The 24903-nt window shown below is 41.5% G+C and overlaps 3 protein-coding genes and 1 long non-coding RNA gene across 5 annotated transcripts in view; 2 read left to right on the forward strand and 2 right to left on the reverse strand.

Annotated features, from left to right (window-relative positions):
• LOC114558444 (ankyrin repeat domain-containing protein SOWAHC) overlaps positions 1–3909 on the forward strand; it is a 29898-nt gene extending 25989 nt beyond the window's left edge. The window contains exon 14 of the mRNA XM_028582454.1: positions 688–3909. Within this exon, the coding sequence (XP_028438255.1) occupies positions 688–860 (173 nt within the window). The 3' untranslated portion in view covers positions 861–3909. The remainder of the gene's footprint in view (positions 1–687) is intronic.
• A 6275-nt stretch (positions 3910–10184) lies between these two features.
• Positions 10185–15406, reverse strand: LOC114558446 (uncharacterized). Its single transcript, XR_003692964.1, has 3 exons — positions 14335–15406; positions 13266–13346; positions 10185–10463 (listed from the first exon to the last, which is right to left on the reverse strand). It is a non-coding gene; the product is annotated as an uncharacterized LOC114558446 (long non-coding RNA).
• Positions 11061–12538, forward strand: irx7 (iroquois homeobox 7). The gene is made up of 2 exons (XM_028582455.1): positions 11061–11282; positions 11654–12538. Exons 1-2 carry the CDS (start codon positions 11061–11063, stop codon positions 12425–12427), a joined length of 996 nt encoding a protein of 331 aa, XP_028438256.1. The 3' UTR covers positions 12428–12538.
• A 289-nt stretch (positions 15407–15695) lies between the features above and the next one.
• On the reverse strand, positions 15696–23027 carry cd40 (CD40 molecule, TNF receptor superfamily member 5). Of its 2 annotated transcripts, none has more exons than XM_028582861.1 (9): positions 22841–23027; positions 21156–21237; positions 19881–20006; positions 19638–19784; positions 19450–19543; positions 17891–17943; positions 16878–16973; positions 16739–16770; positions 15696–16114 (listed from the first exon to the last, which is right to left on the reverse strand). In XM_028582861.1, exons 1-9 carry the CDS (start codon positions 22901–22903, stop codon positions 15812–15814), a joined length of 996 nt encoding a protein of 331 aa, XP_028438662.1. In that variant the 5' UTR covers positions 22904–23027; the 3' UTR covers positions 15696–15811. The 2 variants fall into 2 exon arrangements, with proteins under 2 accessions (XP_028438662.1, XP_028438663.1); XM_028582862.1 differs by having other exon boundaries at positions 16745–16770; positions 22841–23011.
• Between the last annotated feature and the right edge of the window lie 1876 nt (positions 23028–24903).

Below are 24903 nucleotides of genomic sequence, written 5' to 3' on the forward strand. Positions count from 1 at the left end.
TACAGTATTAGGGGACCACTAAGGTCTATATAAAAGAGACTTCAGATACAGTATTAGGGGACCACTAAGGTCTATATAAAAGAGACTTCAGATACAGTATTAGGGGACCACTAAGGTCTATATAAAAGAGACTTCAGATACAGTATTAGGGGACCACTAAGGTCTATATAAAAGAGACTTCAGGTACAGTATTAGGGGACCGCTAAGGTCTATATAAAAGAGACTTCAGATACAGTATTAGGGGACCACTAAGGTCTATATAAAAGAGACTTCCGATACAGTATTAGGGGACCACTAAGGGTTATATAAAAGCATCCAAAGAGCACCATGTCATGGGACCTTTAACTTAAAAAGAGTCCATGTTTGCCTCTCTTTAGGTGGCAGGAGTGAAAGTCATCCTTAACATGTGTTCTGGTTTCAGAATGATGAAGACAATTGGAGAACAACTCGATATGAAATAGGACGTAGGCTCTACAGGATGATTTCTTTCTCGGCAATAATCATGTTTTTTCCCAAATGATGTACAGAATGTTAAGCATTCTATTATCAAATAATAAAAAAAAATAGAAGAAATTGTTGCGGTAAATGGATAAAAAAAAAATGTTGGAATATTTCCAACATCTGGCTCCGCCCCTGGTTTTTCCTAATCATTTTACTTTGGTTGCTTCTTTCTTCTTCTTCTGTCAGATTTTCAAGTCACTCAGGCCAGAGAACGGAACAGGAACAGAAAGTTGGTATCGCTGTTTCACTCCAAGAAGAAGTGGGGCTCAGCAGAGGAGCTGGCTCCGATAGAGGAGGAGAGGACGGCGTCACATCAGCTCATCCTTCCTGCATTCAGGCCCAGAAAATTCTCCCGCTGAGAAAAAAACAAACAAAAAAACAGACACAGGGAACAATTTCTGCTCTCCTACACTCACACATCCACTTAATCCTTACATGCATATATAGCTACACACATGATGTAAACCTACATGTCTGGAAGTGTTAATGTGCATACTTGTTATGTACACAAACATAGACACCGCTTACAGACACAATCCCCCCCGCCCGTTTGCCGATGCACCTACACAGCTCATCCCAGTACTGAACACACATGCTTATATGTGTATTATCAATATTTATACTGACCATAAAGTATTTCTTGAAGCCTTTTTTGAAATGAATGTTGCCATATGTCACTAATGCCTTAATAAGCCCGAGTCACGTGGATCCTTTAAGCTCGTCATCGCCTTTTGAGTTAAAATGAGCAACAACTGGACTGCAAAAGTGTCTCAGTGTAAAGAATATGGTTTGAGATATTCTGCTTTAAAAGAAGATGACTTATCCTTTAAAAAAGGAGCACACTGGTGGTTTGTATGTTTTGGCCTATTAAATATCAGTTATACTATCATTTGTACTTAATGCTGAACATTTTCCAAAACATACCACAAGTTGTTTGACTGACTTTTGACCTTACAAATGTCAGTATGGCATTATAACACAATTGCAGAGACACTGTAAGTAATCCATTATGTGGGAAAAAAATGAATTCATTATTCTAAAATCACAATTACTCTGTCAACTAAGGCACTGTATGAAAGTTAGTAATGTAGGGAGGGGGGTGAACCTTCCTGTTTAAACCAGCAAGACCCTTCAGTGTTTTTAATAACTTATTTGGATTTAGAAAGAAAAAAACGTGCACAGCCCCCTTCCCAACAATATCTTAAAATATTACATTGTTGATACAACTCAATTCACCATTAATAACAAAAATGACAAAACAAAGAATTTAACATGGTGGACCCCAACCTTTCCATTTAACCTTAATATGTTAATGGCATAATCATTTTCACTATTTTTGCATTTGATCCTTTTGACATAGGCCTACAATTAATCTGCAAGGCGGATTTGAAATAAAATAGAAATCTGTGGTGAGGACAACTTTAAAGATCCTCCCCTGCTCTCCCAATGCACCTCCCACCAACAACTCTCCTCCTTTCCTGACCCACCTCTCCTCCATCTTTTTTGCACACAGTCTTGAACGGCAATGAAAGTCTTGTTGACAGCCGAGATTGTGATGCAACAAAACCATTGCGTTGGCAGCAAAGTTGTAATTCTCCAATATTGGATAATGTCCATGAATGCATAGAGCTGTCAATCTTCCTCTACCATTCAAATCAAACCGAGAACTCTGTAACGAATCATTATCTAACAAGTGTATTAAAAGAGCTCTGTTGTGAAGGCTAACGTTGCTCGGTTAGCACAATGACATCATGTTAGAAAGCACGCCGAAACGATTTGTCATAAACTAAGTAACAACCACGATGCTAACGGCATTGATAACTAAGCCAAACGGTGCTGTCACTACTATTTTAGTGATTTAAAAGCAACCTGTTTCTTGCAGATTGTTACGTTACTTAGAATCCAGCTGTTAGAAGGTAATATATGAAGTCAAACAAACTTTAGCTGTCTCCATGAAGCTCCCAGCTAAGCTCCTATAACTCGCGACGCAGTTAGGAAACCAGAACGAGCTAACTATTGTAACATAAGCATTTTGGCTCGGTGGATGTCCATTTTAAAAGTCATGTTAAAACTATTTCCCATCCTTCTTCCGATTTCCTGCCGCAGCCCGTCACTCCCCCTGTACTGACGTTACTCTGTACGTAGCGTTAGTTCACAATTCCTTCCTCCCGTAACTTGTTGTTCATCAGAAATGGCATGAGAAGAGGGAGATTAGCTAACGTTAGCCAACCTATTTATAAAATAAAAAATAAAAATCACATTTGAATAGTAATTTCAGCGTTTGAATAGTACTGGTGCTGCAGGAAATTCCGCCGGATACATGCATTTTCACTGATGTCTGTTTCCTTCCTCTTTGTGTCGGCGTTCTAAACCCCGATGGATTTCTGAGGACTATGGTTAACTGCCCCTCAGATCTCTGCAGGGTAAATCCAGACAGCTAGCTAGACTATCTGTCCAATCTGAGTTTTTTTCTCGCATGACTACTTTTCCGTGCGGAGCTTGACGATTGTGATTGGTTTAAAGAAATGCCAATTAACCAGAGCACGTTTTTCTCCCATCCCGGGATGCTGTGTGGACTAGCCAGACCCTCCTCCGCTCTGCAGCGTTGTGAATGGTCTGGCAAAGTGAGACTAATGAGACAGTAACAGAACTTTGACAGCAAACAGCAACAGACCAGTCACCATTAGTTATTTCAAGCTACATTCAGTTGAAAGTTATTTTTCAAACAAACGCAAATGAGTCTAAAAAGTTACACTTCACTTTCCTAAATGTTTGTCAGTGAAGTGTTTGCAATTAGTAGCCTAGTTAACTGGCTTCAAACATTCAAACCCATCAGTGTGTTACTTTATCCGAGCCAATGAGACATTCCATTTGGTTTGAGCTTTCATCGCTATCTCCAACGCTAATACGGTTCAGGGTTTGGATTCAATGCCAGTTGGAGGGTGTTGTCACTCAGCCACCTTCTGTCGTATAATGGCTGATTTGTTTGTCTGTGCTTGCCAATTGTTGGCGCGACTTTTGCCACAGAGGTGTCCTTTGACTGATGCGGTATTAGCACAGATAATATCCGACTCATAATTTGGTAAACTTGTGGCGATTGTCGACGGATTGTCCTTTAAATTTGTGTTCTGTGTTCTGAAGTGCTAGGTTAATGTTTGAAAAAGACGTTTGCACTACTACATTTACGTTGTCCATCGGCCTTTTGGATTGCTTCAGACATCGCTTTCATTTGTTGGAAAAAGATGTTCTTTGTAACCATTGCTTTGTAATTTCGTCCCATTTGTTGAAGTTAACGCTCACGCTAATTGTATAATCTAAAAGTGAAAAACTTGCCTCCATTACTGTTGCACAATATGTATATATAATGAAGATATTTTGGTATTAAACTGTATTTTATATCAAACTGTATATAGCTGCGTTTTATTCTCATTCACGCGGCTTCTTTGGCACCTGCATTGTTCACTGGGAACACAGTTGAAAGTCATTGTGTTTCTCCTACATCAAACTCCAATCTCTGCTCCGAGTGACTCGGCCGCTCACACACAGAGTTTCTCCTTATACAAAGCAGGGAAGAAGAACAACTTGTGATAATTCTCCCCCCCCCCCCCCCTCCTTTCTTTCTTCCTTTCAATACAATAACCCTATTTTAAGCTGCCTTTGATCTTACTTTAACTACCTGACTTTGTGGGCTACAGATGGAGTAAATATGGGGCCTGCTAGCTCGCCATACGGCTTTAGACCTTAATTCCTGATTAGCTGAAAAGGGCAGCACTTGCTTTTGGGTCTTGGATATCAGACGACACAGAGGGGAACAGAGGCGAGTGTTTTTGTGCTTCATTTTTGAAGCGAGGATGTTTGGGGGATAAGAGGGAGTTTCTGTAATAGATACTTATCTTACTGCCCTCAAGCCCCTCAAACAAAGTCCCCCTCTGAAGAGATTATAACCCAGGGAGGGCACATTAACTCTAATCCGATGCTTTGAGGCCTCGCACCCCCATACCACCCTCTGCCCCACTTATTTCAACCCTTCTGTTGTTGGGGGGGGCTACCTTGTATCTAGTGCATGTATGAGTAAGGCCTGTGGCTACACACGATGGTTGTGTGTGTGTCTGTGTGTTTGTGTGTGAGTCAGGGGTGGAGGGACTGTTTCAATAGCACGCTGACTCTAATGAAAAGCATTGAGGGGTGCATACTGCTGTGTAACTGATTCCTCTCTCTGAAGAGATTAGGCGCTACATTGTTGGTTCAGTTGCTCATTTCCATGAGAGCACAGCCTCCCACCAGCGGCTGCTTGGCTTTGTTATTTTGAGTTGGAAAACACAGAGCCCAATGTCCGGGGCTTCCTTGTTACCATTGTCTCACAAATAGGCCAAAATGTAGATGTCACGTCACAGATGCCCAATAACCTCATTAGCTGCTCTCTGTGAGGCTATACAGAGAAAATAATAGATGCACGAACTTCAGTTTGTTCAACTGTATGGAGCTTCTGCGTAACACTGAGACATTAATGCACCCATGTGAAAATGTCTGGCCGATACCCATAACCGATGTCAACATTGGTGTTAATGTTATCATGACCAATACCGATGTGACTGCAGACATATTGTGCATCCCTACTTAAAACCATTTGTTTCAATGGAAATAAAACATTGGAATTAGATACATGTGCAGGAGAAACTGTAGCGGTATAATAACTTTTATAGAGTAAAAGGCAACACTTTACTTTAAGTCCCCCATTCATTATTAACATATAATACATGGTTTATAACTCCATAATGTAGCAGTATACAGACAGACATGTTTATTAATGTATTAGTTATACAGTATGACTTCTCCTGTGGGCACCCCCATAGGTGGAGGCTGCTGTAGAAGCAGATAATAATACATAAAATACATCTTAAAACGGAAAAGTTATAATTGTTGACCTGAGCTGCATACAAGTATATTATAGTGTTGTATATGGTTTGTATAATATGAATGCAGACTTAAAGTAAAGGGTTATTGGTAAATAATTGAATTGTATTGAGAAGATAAATGCAAAGATTGCCCATTTCACTTTGAAATGGCATCCCTGCCTTCATTCAAATCTACACACAGCCTGCAGCTGAGGTGGAGAAAGGGGACGCAGCGAGAGAACGATCACTTTTTGCCACTGCATCGCTCAGAAATAGCCTGTATGGCTCCGCCCTCTACATACTGTATGAGCAGGAAAACCTGCAGCTCTCTCCGGCTGCTTCCTACGTCAGTACGGATATAGTCTGTACGGACAAAGTTCCACTTCCGGGATTGCTCAGGTGCTGCCGGAAATTCCGCCAGCTGTCCATTTTTTTTCCCCACCTTCCACTTTCTATGTGTTGGCAATCTAAACTCCGGTGGACTATGGTTAACTGCTCCTCAGATCTCTGCAGGGTAAATCCAGACAGCTAGCTAAGGCTATCTGTCCAATCGGAGTTTTCTGTTGCACGACTGAAACAACTTCTGAACGTACACACGTCCCACCAAAACAAGTTCCTTCCCGAGGCTATTTTGCAGAGGCGCCGTTATTCAGTCCGGCGCTTAGCGTCAGCAATTGGTTTAAAGAAACGCCTATAAACCAGAGCACGTTTATCTCCCATCCGGGAATGCTGTGTGGACCAGCCAGACCCTCCTCCGCAGCGCTGTGGAGGAAGATCTGGCAACGCGGGACTAGTGTGGCTAGAAAAGGGAACGAGCCCCGAGCTATGCCTCCGGGCTCGTGAATCTTTAGACCTGAAGACATCCGCTGATGTGGAGAAAAAGGGTGCAGCGAGCCAACAGGGCCGGAGCTCTGTAGCCGAGCGATCCTGGGGAGACCCAGCACCCACCCACCCACCCCACCCCACCCAGCAGGGCCCGACACAGGGGGACAAACCAGCAGCAGCACCAGCTGTCACACAGGCCATCACGGCCTAACCAACGCCGGCTGTCACTCACCCAGCGGAGGGCCGTCAATCACGCTGCACCCAGGAGGGAGCTGGGAGGCGGGCCACTGTCCGGCCCTAAACAAAGACATACTTACATTTGCAAGCGCTTTCAGCGCCACTACCATTTTGAAAGAATGATAGAGTGGTCCTGATAAGAGTAATGACAAAGGACAAAGAGTGGAAGGGGGTCTGGGGAAGAGGGGAAGAGGGGAGGGGGGGTTGGATAGTAAGGAGGTGGGAGAGCTTGATAACATTCACACTTTGCTTACATCTGTCCATTTGTGTTGGCGGCCCCCAGGACAATCTCATTAGGGAGTTCTGCTTGGAGACCATCGTACGTGTGTTGTCAAATGATTTCTCTTGTGCATCTCACTATGCAAACTGTCCTTCTGAAAATGTAGCTTTATAAACAAATAAATAAAAAAAAATCAAATGCTCTGTCAAAAATATCTGAAAACACATTTTAGACACACAATTTGTATCCTTTCATTTAGCTTTTGTACGTCTAGGCACTTTTCACAGGATAGACTTAAAATAAGTACCTATTTCCCCCTCATCTGGCTCAGTTTCTATAAGCCTCTCTGTCAACTTTCTCCCCTTTCAGTATCTGGTGCTGTAAGAAAAAAATAAAATAAACTAACAAGCAAGAGGTGTTGAAGACTCTGTGGATTCTCTTTAGGCTTTTGTTGTCCTGTTCACACCTACCTATGAGCCATTCTGACTGCATGTTTAGTCCCTTTGTCGGCTTGCTTTGCCTGTAATTGAGGTCCCGTACCTTTTGTCCCGACCTGCTCATTAGCACCTTGCACCGTCGGCCTGCATCTTTATTCAAAACCGGGGCCATACTTCACTTACCTGTGTGTGTAGCGAGTTCTAACGTGGAACATGCAGACGATTTGTGGATAACGGAAAGTATACAGCACTATGACAGTACATAGAGGAATCTTTCAGTGGTGGTGGGGGGGGGAAATAGTTTCTCGTATGTATCTTGATTTTATTTTATCTTTTCGACGATTTTTAAAACCAATTCTTTTCCCCATGTTATGTTCTTTACAAATGAAGTAAACGTCAGACTGACTGACTGACTGCCATGTGACGTGCGTTCTTCTTAGAAAACTATCAGTTTTAGAAATGTCTCATGATATGTTGTCTCCAGAAGTGGATGATTACATTTTTGGTTTTGTTAAAGAAGGAAAAGAAAAATCGCAATACTAAATACTCTAATCAAATTGCAATACTAGAATCGCAATCAATAAAAAAATCTAAATACAAATACAAATCGGGCGCCCAGGTATCGTGAAAGCAAATCCAAAATCGGGACAAAAGCACATGGTCCCAGCCCTAGAATCTGAGGGGCTATCAGGGATTAAGGTAATTTCCTCCTCTTTGCTATCTGGTATTGCATCTCTCTGGGTACTGAGGACTGTCCATTTGGTCACTTCTCTCTCCTGTAAACGACTGACATCCTAACGGCAAACGGCACAAACTCGACCTGTCAGAGCAAGACCAACACCTGCATTGTGGCCGAGCTGCCAAAAGAGGAAGAGAATGAAAAGAAGTTCTACAGGAGGGGACAAAGGCCGCTGCCCTGAGCTGTTTGTGTTGGGAGATGTCGACTACTGATGCCATAAGCCTCCTTCTCTTTGCACTCTGCTGGCCCATTGTTACTCTTGTTCAAATTTGCTTTAGGTTCTGTGGACCCCACCCAAATACATTCCTCCTTTACCACTTTTTTGTTTTTATTTTTTTTTATCTGTGGCTACCCCCAGTATCTCTCTCTCTTCACATTTGGGCCCATGATTGATGATGACTGGATACCCTCACTCATATGACATAATATTAGAAACACCTCTTAAGAGAACGATGCAATAGGAGCAAAGTGGGAGAAACAGAACAGGAGAGGTCAGCAGTACGAACGATTCTCATTCTTCGTTCAAATTCAATTATCGGTTTGATTAATCGACTAAATATCAACACAATTGTGGAGAAAAATGCTCAAATTAAAAAAAAACAAAGATATTTTGTTTATGATTACTACTATATATGACAGACGCGGCAAATTGTTCAACTTGAAAAGCTGCAACTTGATCATGCGCCAAATGTTTTTCACTGTTAAAATCTGAATCGATTATTCTCGTCAAAACAGTTGCAGATTATTGTTATCATCAAGAAAACCAAAATCTGCCGGTGAGACAAACGACTACTACGTATTCATTCCTTCACATTGTCGGATAATTCAATCATGGTTCATTGTGGAAATGGTTTTAACCCGCACAACTTTCTGTGAGCATCAAAGGGTAAGATTAGTGTATCCGGAGAGACCAAATTCCTTTTTAATCAGTTCATTATTGGGAGATTTTGCATTCACACTTCTCTATTTTCTATATTTTTGTTAACATTTTGCAACTTGCGTGTGTCTATTTCATACAGGATAACCCGATACAGTTCAACCACAGCCATCGCCAGTCTAAAACAGTTCCAACAACATCATAGCCTTTATTTAGGAGATTATAGCAGGACCGCTGCATGAGACTGCATTAGTTTCAGCTACAGTAGGTGTACACTAAGTGTACATTCTTAGCAAGCATACATTTGCTGCTACAAGGAAACGGATGCATTACATAGTTTCACTTTTTCCCCACAATTACATTTGCTAGCTTAATTTTTTTAAACTGTTAAAAAAAAAAAAGTTAAACCCATGCACATGCTCAGATTTGGGAATACTGCGTGTGTGCGTGTACATGTTAGCCTAATGTGAGGCTTAAACATGAGAAATAGAGACCTTTAGTTCATAAGACTGCAACTTGTAGCCTACATACAGGTGTTATTTATAACATTGAGGGCCAATGCATTTCTTTAAAATAAAACAAATAATGTACGTGAGACACGATAGTTAAGCAAGAGTAAGCACTGCCTGGGGATACTCCATTCAGCTTTAAAAATGCTCCGATTTTAAAAAGAGTTTCATCAAAAGCAAAAAGGTAGAAAAAGTAACTTAACTAATAAAAACAGCACTCGTGCGCCAAAGGTAGGGTTTCAGCTCTCAGCTTTTGAAATGGAAAAATTGGACATCTACATTTGGGGTTTTGAATAAAATGCAACCGAAGAAGAAAAAAAAAAAACAACAACCTGAAACTGAAACATAGGATAAGTAAGAATCTATTCAAAAAAAAAAAAAAAAAAAAAAAAAAAAAAAAAAAGGGATAAATTACATTTTTTGTGTTTCTAGGAATCATCCCTGCACCTTTTGACCCTTCTTTAACACTGTACTCAGTATGCTATCACCACCAGCACTAAAACTGTTAATATAATGCTCCAAATTATGCGAGATAAGAAAGTCCCTTGAACCCAAACACTGAGCTTAACTGTGGCTCTTTTGAAGGGCATGAAGGGAGGGTGGGGGGGTAGTAGTAGAATAAGAAGTGTAATCTTCTCCTCTTATCTCCAACAACCCCCTTACACACACACACACACACACACACACACACACACACAGTTCTGTTATCTCACAATTATCATATACATTAGTCAACAGCTGTTTCACTTAACCTCGTTTAATTAGGGCCATTGAAACGCTGCGCCTCACTCTAAACAATGCCATCCGACATGTTAAAACATTATTGTTATGGTTCAGTCAATAAATTCACAAATAATAATAAAAAATAATAATAATAAAAAGAAAAAGGTATGGCTCTATGAGGCTGAACTGTTATGGTTGTATTCATTTTCTTAATTCATTAATGAAAGAACTGCAAGAACTTTTATTTTTGAGAATGGAACAACCTTTTTCGCATGAGACACTTTTACGCGTGCTCAAAAGCTATAGGCCAATCTGATTGGCTCATTTGTGTAATGTAATGCGATTGATTTGGTTAATTCAATTCACAAAACTACAGATGTGCAGGCGACGAAGTGTCAAGAGGCGAGTGTAGAGGCTGGCGGGATGTTGTTAACTGGATCCAGGTCACTTTCGAAGATCTCCGCCGATTAGTGCGAGACGTGCGAGGTGTTAAATTCGTCCTAAAAAAAAAAGAAAAGAGAGAAATGACACCAAACTGGTGTAAGCTCCCTTCTCGTCAAAAAAAAGGTTAAATTTAAAAAAAAAAAGTAAACTGAAAACACGTCAACTAACGTGGTTAGTAGGCTATCATTCTTTTAAAAACTGAAAACTTTTTCTTCTGTTTAAGCTCTTAAATATATTTTTTTAAAAAGGGTCAAAATTTTATATTTCTGACCAAATGTAAGATGCTTTAATTTGTGAGATGGAGCTGATGGTTGATTCGGAGTTGTTCAGCTCCTCAAAGAAAAGGTTGCATTTGAATTGTGACTTAAGTTCTCTTCAGAAATCAATCTCTGTGTTGCGATAAGAAGCCCATGTTTAGCCTCTCCACGAAAAACGCTAAAAGGAACAGCGGAGGGCTTCTTTGATCGGATTTGTTGCCAGTGAAAGATGTGGATCTTTTGAACGTAGCTGTCAGTCACTAGCAGTGGGACCTCCCCCACCCCCCCACCCCCCCACCCCCCAACCCGCGAACACACGCTGGCAGCTGGGTGTGTATAAATAGATCCAAGAGGCTGGATTGCCACTCAAACTCGAATAGCTGGGACGCAGGAAAGATGCCCGCATCGCAAACTGGAATTGGCAGCTTTTTCTTGGAGCGGAACCTCAGCATGCCGACTGGATATCATCAGATCCCGCTGCTGGGATCCCCGCCGAGTGTGCAACAGCAGCAGGCTCAGCATCTGGCAGCGATGGCAGCTGGAATTCCCATAACATACTCAGGACTCCAGGGATACAACTTCATCCCCTACCCACACCACAGGCACATCGCACACATGGTGAGTTGATCTTTCACACAGTCCTTCGGTCGCTACATGAAAAGCTCCAGTGGAATCCGTACAACCTACTTTTATTTTTTTTTTTTAACTAAAAACGTGTGTAGAATGTGATCTCGAGACGCTGAACAACAACTCACCTAGGAAGATTTTATTCTCACCAGTTGTACTGAAGTTATGTTAGCCTACAACGCCTGAAAAAGTCCCTGAACTCATGAGTTCAGAGGGATTTCCCCTTCATTACATGTCGGTCTATAAACTTACCGCTCGCTGAATCGAGCGCTCTGGGTCAAGGGTCGCGCAAATCCGTGCGTAATTGCGCACAGTCGAGATTCCGTTGCTCCCCCTTTACGTTGCTTCTCTCTGTTTTCCAGAACAACGGTTTCGACTTGAAGGCCGCCTCTCCCTACCACCACGCGCTCCTGGCTCGCGGGGGGGCTTTCTACCCCCCCTACCGCCCCGGAGCAGCCGAGGATCCCGGCAGGGTCGCCAAAGTGGCCACCCGAGAGAGCACCGGGGCGCTGAAGGCCTGGCTCAACGAGCACCTGAAGAACCCGTATCCGACCAAGGGCGAGAAGATCATGCTCGCCATCATCACCAAAATGAGCCTGACGCAGGTCTCCACCTGGTTCGCCAACGCACGGCGGCGCCTGAAGAAGGAGAACCGGGTGAGCTGGGCGTGCAAGGGGAAGTCGGACGAGGAGGACGACGAGCAGGAGGGAGAGAGCGACGATGCGGACACGTCCGCGCACACCTGTCACCTGGATGAGCGGGATGAGGAAGAGCGTCAAAGTGACCACGCAGACACCGATGGGCACGCCGAGAGCGCGTCGGACAGCTCAGCGTCGGTGGAGGCGCGCTTGGAGATGCCGAAGCAGCCAAGCAGCGAGCATGAAGACAGAGAACTTGCACTTGCCAAGAAAGTTGAAAAGAGTGACTCTGATCACACGCTATCCGCTTTGGGGAGTAAAGAGAACATTGCCAGTCAGAAACCCAAAATCTGGTCTTTGGCCGAGACGGCCACTTCAGAAACCGTGAGGAAACCTCTGGACAGTATCTACCACCCGGCCGGAAAACTGTGGGCTGAGTGGGCTTCAAGAAACGGACTGTTTGTGCCGTCATGTTACACCACTCATGGAATTGTCTAAGCGGGTATTTAGACACGAATTAAGAGACGTTTTCCACATCCTTTTGCACTTTAAAAAAAACTTTTCAAACCTCAGGGATTTTTTGTTCCTGAAGTTTGCAGTGAAATTTCAAATCTGTTTTGAGACCAAAAATTAAAACATGTTATTGTAAATAAATGTAGATGTATTTTTTTGCATCACCAACATGTAAATTATGTGCCCTCTTGTCTATTCATGAAGAACTATTTTTGCTTAAATAAAGATCAGCTTCTAGCGAAATCGGGACATGCATCACTGGTCTTTGTTTGGCGTTAAGGCAACGATAGGCCTACATGTAGGCAGGTTACTTTGCATAAATGGAAATCTATGCAAGATGCGTTTCCTTCTTTGATGTGAAAGCCTAAACTATCAAATATGAAGCTCCAATATGTAACACACATGGTTTGTGTTAATAGGGGTCTTGCACAGAAGGTATACTTTTTTTTAACATCCACTTAATTCTCACGTAAAACCAAAATGAGAAGTCGGCTTATTCATGTAAATTGGAGGAGTACAAAGAGAGTAATGGCCTTACTTTGCATATCAAACGCAAATCTAATAAATCTCGTTTTTGGTCAGCTTGTTGCTGGTTAATCCCTGCTTGAACCATTTCAGACCTCAAATTTCTAATATAAAAGTTGATATAGTTTATATTAGCCTCCCCCCCCCCCCCCTCAGGTACAATATATAATGCACTTTAAATTAGGCAGCATCTGCAGGCTCACAGGTCTGTTAAGGTTTTATTAACGTTTAGGGCCCGGCAGAGGGATTCTTTACTAGGACTCTCACAGGTTTCCATGCAAATTCAAAAGAGCTGTACCTCCATTAATCCGGGGCTAATGCGAACGTCCCTGGGAGCGCTGTGGCCTCGCCTTGTGGCCTCACCTCTCCATGCAAATCCCTACAAACAGGAACACACAGAGGGCACAGCTTAGCCCTGATCCGAGCCGCTTTTTCTCACAGAAAACAGATGAATACAAAAGAATATCGTGGCGTGAAACTTAAAAAAAAAAAAAAAAAAAAAAAAAAACTTGTTTAGAGCTACTGGTAGGTAAAACTCTCCTTTTGAGTTGGACTTTCACATTGGCACTTGATATTTTTCTACTCTTTACGTTTCCTGTTTTTTCAGGCTCAAGGAATGTAATCATGGATGTATTATCACATCATAGCATATAGGGCTGCAACAATTAGTCGCAATTGTATCGAAATCGCAATGTGGACTAGTGCAATATCCAAATCACAGAGCGGGGAGTGGGGGCGCAATATTTGTTAAAGGCAACATTATGTGTCAAACCATTCTGAATGAAGTACTGTGGCGCTGCAGAGAGGTCACGGTCTATAAATCCTACCCTACAGACTAAAGAAAACTATTTGTTTGGTACAGATCCTTGCAAAAAAAATAAAAATAAAAAATAAAATCACACCATAATCATTTTAAGAAAACATTTGTTTGTTACAGATCCTTGCCAAAAAAATAAAAAATAAATCACACCATACTCATTTTAATGTTTAATGAAAATGATATAAAAATGATCATTCCCTCCAATATCGTGAATCATATCGCCATCGCAATATCGGTCTAAAATAATCGCAATAAGATATTTTCTTCATACCATGCAACCCTAAACAATATAGAAGAGCAAGTGGGCACTGTAGAGATCATAAACAAGTTGATGAGCTGAACTGAACAACAGTCTACAGTGAACCTCTAGCCCCCCCGTGAGGAAGTCAAGAGTACAGCACGACTTCTTCCATTAGACCAGCTGGTTTCAATCTATGAGGCGAGGTGTTAAGGCGACAGGTGCGTGCCGGTGTTTGCCAATTGTCGAGTCGTAATACAGTCAAATGAGTAGGCCTATACATATTTATTTTAGATTCATAGGACTTACAGTTTCCGAGGACCTCATAATCTCCGATGTGCATCATCACGCATAAACGTCCATAAATCCGCGTCGGAATCCCAGACGCTCCTTAGAACTTGCAGAACTTGCCTGAGAATCTTGACGTTTTTAAGTTTTCTTCAGGATCACAGTAATCCAGTGAGAGTTGTCCGTACGTCCATGGGTTCGATGCAAACAGGAACTGTTTGTATCTAATTCGGCATACTGTTAATGTTGCCAGTAACGCCACAAACAACAGGAAAGAAAAAAGAAAAGAAAAAATAGATTGGGGTCAAGCTGTAGCTCACAGCATCTCACTGAATCCATGGCAAACAATTGTACTTCCTCTTACTGTGCCCCAAAGCATTATGGGTCTCTGGCACAGTTTTGATGTCATCTACATACTTTGAAAACCCCTGCAGTTGATAGACACACCATCCACCAGCATGAAAAAATAACCCCCCAAAAAAAATACACTCCCACGATTTAACATTCGAGTTGCATACATTTTAATGCAAGTAAAAAGGCTTTTAAATTACATGCTGTTTCCATACAAAATTATCTTCATAACACACATTTCTACCTTGTGCATATGTAAACAAGTAGCCTATACTTAATATGTAAGTGTTTTTGTGAAGAATGAACATAAAAGTGGATCACATCCAAATACAATTTAAACAGTAAAAATAAGCCTACAAAAAAAAAAGAGAAAAAAATGCTACCAATCTCAAAACTAATGCAGTCAAGCAATGTATACTGTAGTATGCAACACTATCTTCTAATATCGTTACCTCATAACGTCATCTTGTAAACACATTATTTAAAAATCACAACACTGCTATATACATCGACAACGACTATCTACAAAAGGAAACATGGGACAACAATACACAACAGGTTACATTCATAATTACAGAGATACTGTACTGTCAGCAATGATCTTATACCGCTATCACACCACTGACCAGGGTTTCACCAGGGTTGTCTGATCAGTGTTCCACCCTTCTTTTGGAAATTCAAACCAAGCCAGTCTACATGGGTATCAGTCCTTCCAGAAAAATGCGGAGTTTTTTTGTGATTGTTGCGGGCAAAAATCCTTGATTATGCGGCACGTTTTCATAAAAAATGTGATGGAATATGCGGGATATTTATGCAATTTTATGCAATGAAATTGCGGGAACTTGCAAAAATTGCGGGAACTTGCAATGACTGCGGTTTGATGAAAAAGAGAGAAAAAAAGTGACCCCCCCAACACCCTGCTTTTCGATGATGTTCACGTTGCGTAATTACGTCACTTCATAAAGTTCCCATGGCAACAGGGGAAAATGGCGTGTGAAGTAAACGCAACATTTTTCAACTTTCTTCTACGAGATATGTGACTTTTTTGCAACGAAAATGCAGGGATTATGAAATCATGCAAGCACCGCATATTTTGCGCGGAAATCCCGGGTATTACCCTGATTAAGCCATAGGTGTGAAAGGGGTATTAGTAACCGCAGCTGTCTGGAAATGTGTGCGGTTGGGATTCCTGTCGAGAGAGGACTGACGATTTCCCATATTCCTCAGTCACCACCTTTCCGTTCTCAGTGAGAATTAGACCTGCTGATATCTCCTGGCTCGGCTGGTCCTCGTTTTCCTCCGGTGGCCCCGCACCACCCTCCTCTTGTGAGGACTGCAGCTCAGACAGCTTCATGGACTCCTCGTCAGTAGCATCAGTCGGGGTTGTTATCACCACTTTGGTTTCTCTCAGGGGCTGCCTTCCATCTCTGAAACATGATCCGACACAGACCTAAAGGGTGAAATAGGATTCAAATGGAGAAATATTAGAAATGTAGAAAAGTGTGTTTACGTACACTGTATTATTCAGATCACTCCACTTGGGAACTTCCACGTAAACACGAAACCTGGTTTCCCTTTTATTCAGGTTAAGGGATTAAGAATAACCCTGTAAATGTGTTCTATAGACCCTGTACACTTGAAATTAAATGGTAATTTTAATAAAAGTTTGACATTTTGAGAACTACCCTTATTTGCTTTCTTGTCCAGAATTAGATGAGATGATCCATAACGGTACTACTCTCATGCCTGTCATGCTTAATATGAAGCTAGCGCCGGCTTAGTGAGGCTAGCTGGTTCCCCTGTTTCCAGATAAGCTAATCACCCACTGGCTGCGGCTTCATATTTAACATGCTGATATACAAAGTAGTATCGATCTTCTAATCTTGCTCGGAAAGAAGGCGAATAAGCAATATTAAAGTGGGAAAGTGACATCATGTTGGAATTTAAGCAACAATGATTTCCAACATAATCATTCACAGTATATTGTCTTATTTTTTAAAGTGCAATTAATTGGATTGTTTACAGAATATTACTGGTAACTTTAGTCAACAAAAGCACAAAAACATCTATTTACCTTTACCTTTCCACGTGCATCTTCTTGGTTACCTAACACAGAAGGAAGAAAAACACAGAGCATTAGTACATCAAGTGCATTACTGAAACCTGAACTCAATACATATCTTATAAGAGAGAGCATTTAGATCACAGCATACCTTTGTATAGACACCACCCAATCAAAGATGCGACTAAAAACACAATCAGAAAAGCCAGAACAACGATCAGGACGATGTGCCCCCTTGAGGGAGCCTCTGCAATACAAGAAAAAGAGAAGAAGAAAAAAACATTAACTAGGGCTGTGCAATTAATCAAATTTTGGCTCCTAAGCATCACAAAAACAATGTCATCAACTTTACACATTACATTTTGCAAGTGAACTCTTATTTTTAAAAAGGGGAATTCAATAAAGTTTAACGGGAAAAGTATTAAAAAGGCAACTTTCACAGTTCAAGATGTTTCATGGTTGATTTGTTTAACATTTTACTTTACTGGAAATAAGTTTTTTTTCTATCTCTTTCAGCCTCAACTCAAACTAAAAAGGTGACGGTTGCTGCTCCACACCAGCTGCCTTTAAACATCAGATGTCCTCCCTGCATTTCTGTTTTTCAATCTAGGCTGAAGACACATTTTTACTCACGGGCCTTTTCCCACACACTTATCTCTCAATCTGTTATCATGTCTATGATTCCCTAATTGTAAATTGCTGCCTGTTGTTGTCGTTGGGGCGGTCTTTTTGGGTTTTCTTTCTACTTTTTCCACTTCTTTCTACTTCTTTTTATACAGCGCTATGGTCAGCTTAAGCTGTGTTTAAATGTGCTCTAGAAATAAACTTCACTATATCTGCCACACGTTTGCATTCCAGTAGAGGAAGCACATAAGAAGGTGTGAAGGTTCTCAGGTTGTCCATACTCATGTTTTAAATTCTTAAAAAGGGGATTCTTTAGCCAGTAATACACATTGGTGCCTACACACAAATGTAAAGCGTGCAGAGGTGAAAGCTTCTATTCCCACAGTCTAAACCACAGACCAACACAGATTTAGGTGATGTACTGTCTCAGCGCCTCCGCAGTTTCGTTTTGAGCAAGACGCCAGTAACCACACAGCTGCATGCGGCAAGAGAGCTTATGGAGAGAAACTTTCACGATTTATCAGCCTTCACAGAACTCACCGCAGATGTTGTCAGATTTGTCCGTTCCTCTTTTGTCGTATCCACTCTCACATCTGCAAATACATTTCACAGTGTTAAAGGACACATCCTGGTTTCAGATTTAGGGGATTATTTGTCCTGAAGTGTCCTAGCCCACTCCTATTTAAAACATACTGACACCTTTAGTGAATTGGGTACTCTACGAAAAGTGACAATAATTTATCAACAGTGGTAGCAGCACTCCAAAAACACACACACAAAAAAAGGTCTCAATACTATTGGCCCAGTTTACAAATGAATCTTGAGCCTTCATCACAGCAGCACCGGAGTGGTATCCTCCTCTTTCAATAGAGCAGTGGTTCCCAACCTTTTCTCCTTGGTGCCCCCCCTCATGTCTAAGAAAAGTTGAGCTATTTTTTTCCCCACTATGGTTACACCAAGACCCACCCTTAAATAGCATTCACACACTACTATTGGCCAGGCGTCCATGCTTACATGTACAGGTCCTAGCCCCTGACCAATCCCCTAACCTTAACCACTCGAGGTCAAATGCCTAACCCCAACCAATCGAGATGCTTCGTAGGGCGGGTCTTGGCGTGGCCATAGTGGGATTTGTAATTTTGCGTCCTGGAGGTTTGGCCTACTAAGTAGCCTGCCTACAATTTTAAGTGAGAACAAAAATATATAGTTTTTATACAGACTTTTGTACACATTATATATTCTAGTGTATTATCATAATTTGTTTAACATGTGCAAATATTTTTTTTTTTTACCTCAACCTCAAACCAGATAAAGACTTGCGCACCCCCTGTGATCTTTGCCGCCCCTCTAATGGATGCCTGGACCCCAAGGTTTGGAACCACTGCGATAGAGAATGAGCAATCATCCCTTCCACAATCACAAATAATATCCCAGAGAATACAAACACACATCAAATCCCACTCGGAAACCACAATATCTTGTAGAAAAAGTGCCATAGTTCTACAACCTAAATACAGTTTGAGGCCCTACTTGCAGGAATCGTTCAACACTTTTGGCAAATGTGCCTTTCTTACAGATAGTTGGATAAAAAGATCAATACCACTCTCATATCTGACCAGCTGGTTAGCATAGCTTAGCATACAAACTGGAATTGGGGGAAACAGCTAGCCTGGCTCTGTCCAAACACCAAAGGTAACAAAATTCCCCTACCAGCGCCTCTAAAGCTCACAGATCAATACGTTATATCTTATTTGTTTAAGACACTTTCACTAACATTAGGTTGGAGAGCTAGATTATCTGCTGGGAGAAAATGACACCACCCAAACCAGCAGTCAGTCAGTCCGACTGGCGGTGAGATGTCGCTGTTCGTAACGCCAGATTTGGTTTATCAAAGACACTAGTACAGAAAATAAGCACAAAAGAGACCACAGATAGGTCTGACCTCTGTGTTGTACTATATATCTTTAAACGTTAGGCTAAGAATGACAACAGAAATAAACAGGTTTGCCGATTGCACATATCTTCGAAAAAAAGCCATTTGTCTAACCGGAGGTGATTTTTGTGTTGGCGCAAAGTCATAGTGATTCGTCAATACTTACACTGTCCATTTCCTGCAGACACTGTCCCATGAGCTGTCGGTGGAAAATGTGCCTTCAGGGCATTTCTGACACACTGTGTCCACCGTATGGGTGCCTAAAAAAACAGAGTGCGATAGATTCAGCACATTGCCAAATCAAAGCTGATCATTCTTTATGTTCAGTATTTAAAGGAAAAAGATGTGTCATACCTAGGCGTACAGCCCCATGTCCTGGTTCACACTTTGTGTGCGGCACACAGGTTACGCATTCTCCACTGGAGCAGTGGAATCCATCTTTACACATGCAGGGGCTTTTTTTATTCTTGCTCTTATTGACACCAACCTGAAAGTTTGTATCTGAAAGAAAAATGGACACGAGTCGTATACTGTGCAACATCAAACTAAAGTCTATCAGTATATAGCATAGGAACAGTTTGGTTTATTTTGTCTTACTTGGGTCACAGTATGGCTGACGTTGACACTTGGTTTCCTTTGTGTATTCCTCCTGATATTCATTATCGCCACAGGCTGGGCAATGAGGATCCTGACAAGTGCCGGAGGATGACGACATTCTGGTCCCTGAAAAACATTGTGCTGCGTCATAACAACTGTAGAACTGTGCAGTATTATAGTTTTTGTCTCAAGTAGATGTAGTAAATGGTGGCTTAAATTAATAGTTTGACATTTTGGGAAATACGCTTGCTGAGAGTTAGATGAAAAGATTGATACCACTCTTGTATCTGTCCTAAAGCTACAGCCAGAATACAGATAGTTTAGCTTAACCTAAAGACTGGAAACAGCTTCTGACTCCCAGACTCCAAGTGGACATCTTAAAATGTCTAAAATTGTTCCACTAAAAGTCCAAACCCCAAAGATTATCGGAGCACAATGATATAAAACAAATCCTCTGATTTCAAAAGCATACAAAATGAATTGATTAATCAACAAATCATCTCAGCTCTACCTAGACGCAGCTTTATATAGTGGTATCGATTCTTCTCCTCTAAGTCTTGGCTAAGTTAAGTACTGTGGACATTAGGATGGGGAAAGAAAAAACCAAATGCAGGAAAAGAGAGAAGCTAAGAGAAAGCAAAAGTAAATGTTTAGTATCAGTATTGATGCTTTTGGAGAAAATACTATTATAATGTTATCTTGAAACATGCTGCCTTTTGCCATATTTGTCTTCTACATACAGTTAATGTTTATTAAGCTCATGTAGCTATTGGAGGAGTTCATTCCATTTACACCTAGATATAAGTGGCTCCCAGTTGTTCATGTTTTGTCTTTTAAGAGCCCTTTCCCTTTTTTTTTTTTTTTTTTTACAGTCAGTGAATGGGACACCAGTTTGTGACTGCAACAATAGAATAATAAAAAATACCATGTTCCCGAGATTATTTTGAAATATGCAAACAAATGGTGGTTGCAGTGGTCCCGCCCCCTGTCAGTCAACCTTCCCTGGATCTGATCCTCCCGTGTCTCAATCCATTAGCTGATCATAGGAATGATCAGGCAATAGTCAGAGAAAGAAGGAGAAAAAGATGCAGAGCTGCTGTCTGTGTCTTTGCCCAACCAGACAACTAAATTCTGGACCATACCATAGGTATTCAGGTCATCTCCACCCCCCCCCCCCCCCAAAAAAAACTCCTGCTGTGTTTCATGTCTATGTTGTTTTCCTGTATTGTTGCCCTGAGGGGACAAAATAAAGTTTTAGAAGTTGTGTGTACGTACCTGGACCACACATTTTGCAGCACAGGCCATTCAACTCATGTTCAGTTAGTGGGTCACACTGGGGCTGAGCAGTGGTCATCGCCTGCAAAACAAGTGTGAGACATAAGGGGCAGTCAGGCCTCGTTTCCTCTGTAGTGATGGTGTTGTGTCTCCCACAGACAGTGAAGGAAATGGACACAGCGACGCCATAGACTTCCACGGAGACCAGTGAAGTCAATTAGAAGAACTTTTCCGGTGATGGCTGAGCTTGCCCAAATAGTTTCTTCCTTTGCTTTCACTCTCTATGGGCTTCTCCCTTGACTGTATGCCTCCACGTCCCCCCGACAGCTTCTCCTGACTATAAGGTAATTTATCTACTGTGCGACAGAAAGTCGCATGGTTATGACACAATCGTTAGCCTATTTTTACAAAAACTGCTGCTACAAGGCCATAACGTGAGATACAATGTAATGGAGCCTTTTATACATTGTCGTGTTTCTTTAGAAATAAACAATGGAAAAAGAGTCTTTAAACGCTTCAGATGTAAAAGTTACTCGCTTACAAAGTGATGCCAAAATGAATGGGAGTCAATGGGATGCTAACGAACGGTGATGGCTTGTTAAGGAGCTCGCACACTGCTCCAACAAACTCCAACATTGGACCTTGGATACTGCGACATGCAAAACAGGGTGTCTATCCTAACTTGTGTCAAGAACTACTCCAGCTTTTGCGAATTTTGCCCGTTTTGCTCCTCAAGCTTTTGAGGAATTACTCATTATGGTTACTCCCACTAATTGCAAGAAGAAAAAAACAAACACTCATTTTAGAGACAGCATTTCGAGCTGTTAGAATGTTGCCGTTTGTTGGAAAATGGGCTATACTGGTCTGACATTCTACGAATCCACCAGACCAGACTCGACACGTCAAACTCTAACAACTCCATCCAACACACTGCAACAAACACAGACCCGGCCCACACTGACCCAACTGTTGGTGTTTGTTGGCGTTTGTTGGAGCAGTGTGCAAGCTCAGTGGTTAGCACTTCTGCCTCACAGCAAGAAGCTAACACTGGCGCATTTACAGAAATGTTGATTGATGTGCATTGTCCTAATCAAATAAAACTTACAAGCTCCTTTAGCCTCAGAAACTCCCCAATAGGAGGTACGCTTTCCGGATGCCCGCTTACCCCCCTTGGTGGTCTCCCTGTCATCATGGTTGGTTCACTTCCTCTAACAGCAAACTGTTACTGGGCGTGGTGGAAAGTACCAAAAACATTCAAGGAGGGTTTTGAAACTGACAGCCAGGTGGTTTTCGTTCTTTCTTTTACATTTTTTTTTTGCTATTAATATCAATACTTTGCGTATAAGGATTCAGAAAAAAAAAAAGGCATGTGATTTCATTGCGCCCCAAACCGAAGTCTTCTCACTGCTGCGAGGAAAACGAAAGTGAAAGTAACTTTTTTAACAAACGTCCGTCATAAGCTGTAGCCTTGAAATAAAATGCGCAATTTCGACCAGAATGTAAGATGAAACTATTTCCGAATAAAAGATGGCTAGAATACACTAAAAGTAGCATAATGTAGAGCAAACGACCACACGACTAGACGATAAAGGGTATTGCAGCTACTTTCAGTTATCACCGGTCACAATCTGTTTGTGTTTTTTAAGTTTACAACGAAATGCATTCATCGGTCTAAAGTTACTTACCACAAAGCCCATGAGCATCATCAGCAGCAGTGCATGCATCTTACTGAAGTGTGCTGGTAGCATGTCGTAGCTCCGCCTGTCTGTTTGTGTCTGTCTGTGGTGAAGTGAAGGACCGTCTCTTCTACTAACGTGAGGGGGAGGGAGGGGCTGCGCGAGGGAGGGGGGTTTCCTCGGCACTTGACCATTTCCTGTAAATGATTCGTGACGCAGCCTACACAGTCAGTTTGGTTTCTGAAATGTCCAGAAGCAACACGAATTTCCTCAAATGTCCTACCCCAGCCACGCCATGAAAGCTTGTGGTTGATTTAGACCAGGGCATTATTAAAGTACAGTATATCAGTGGTGGAAGTAGAAGTAGCCTACTCTATTATCACAGTGTGGAAATACTCCAAAACAAAAGTCCTGTATATAAAATGTACAGGCTCCTTACGTAAAAATAACTATAACTTAGGACTGCTCCCTGTCAGTGCTGTGTTATGGTAGCCTATATTATATTATTGATGTGCACGCATCTTTTTACGGTTGCAGTTGGCTGAGGTGGAGCTAATTTTAAGTTGTATTCATCCATTTAATCTAGTTTAGTCTACAGCAGCGCATTGTATTTAAATACGCTCATTGTATATTTTGTATTTGAAATGTCAATCTGCAAAGAAACCCAGTAACTGTATAGCTGCAAATAAATGTAATGCAGTAAAATGCATTACATTTCCCTCTGAAAGTAGATCCCCAGAGTCGCACAGAAGTGAAGTACTTCAGTTTTCCCACAGGGAAAACAATATAAAGTCATCACGTGTATTACTGTATTCTCAAACTGCCATGGCTTCTTAGGAAATGTATGACAGATTGTTGTCATTGTTCTCGGTCACACCTGCTCTACTGTAGAGCCTGAAACTACCCCCAGATGGAGGGATTCCCCAAAAAGTTTTCATGTGGGGGTTTTCCCATATGGTCACCAAGTAACAGCTGGCGAAGGTGCGCCTCTTATGTTCAGACATGCGTACTGACCATTTACTGTGTTCAAAACGCGATCAAGTAAGCCCCACGCCCCTATTTGATCTGGTCGAACCAAGTCCAACGAGCTGCCGTTCCGATTTTGTTTTGATTGCGCTATTCTTGCAATTACGGCGCATGTAGCGGGTGCAGCCAAAAAGCATGCGCACTTCATTTGTTATAACCTTTTCCCTCACTGGAGATTCCAACGGTTTCCTAATAAGAGTGTCCTCTCCTGTGCACACAGAAAATAAACCCACTTTAACATTCCTGTTTTCCTCGGGTCAAATCTGACTCGCTTTCAACAAGTTTCTAGATCAGAAATTTGGGTTTCTTGCAACCAAATTGTCAAAAAAAAATAAACAAATAAATAACGTGCATGGTTCCATACAACGCTCTTCACGACTAATATAAATGATCAGTTCACTACTTTAATTGAATTAGGTTGTTTCATTCAATTGTATAGCATTTGAAAAAGAAAATGATAAAAGAACGTTAAAAAAAAAGTGGCAAGAAGGTCGAAAAAAAGTGGAGAAAAAAAAAACAATCGGGAAAAGCGACAAAAGTGTTTTCATTTAAAATTATGACGCAAAAAACCAAAGAAGTTGACGGGAAAGACAACACAAGGGTTAATATTTACATAATGACAGTGGATTTGTACTTCCCCCTCATGTCAGATCTCAGGTTCTTAGGTCAATTGTTTCAGTAGAAATCAGACTTCACCTTCATGTTATTCCCGGTTGTGTGATCTCTTATCATTCCTGTCACAGAAGATCCACCTGTGAGAGGCAGGGGCATTTTGAAGTGTTAATAATACACAAGCAATGGGACCTGGAGTCATTTTTTTCACGTTTTTCTTCTTCTTTAGTACTGACATTTATGTGTCTAAACTTTTTGTGTGCATTGTCTTGTATTAGACTTGCTCAGCTTGTCATATATTAAAATATTCTGAACACAGAGTGAGGCTGGGGAGGAAGGGTGTGTGAAGGGGTAAAATGTAAAAAGTTTTTTATCACTTTTTACTACACATTTCCAATTTTCTTGAACAAATATTCAGTGTAATGCATTCCCAG

This window comes from Perca flavescens, chromosome 7 (assembly GCF_004354835.1).
Source record: "Perca flavescens isolate YP-PL-M2 chromosome 7, PFLA_1.0, whole genome shotgun sequence".
NCBI lineage: Eukaryota > Metazoa > Chordata > Actinopteri > Perciformes > Percidae > Perca > Perca flavescens.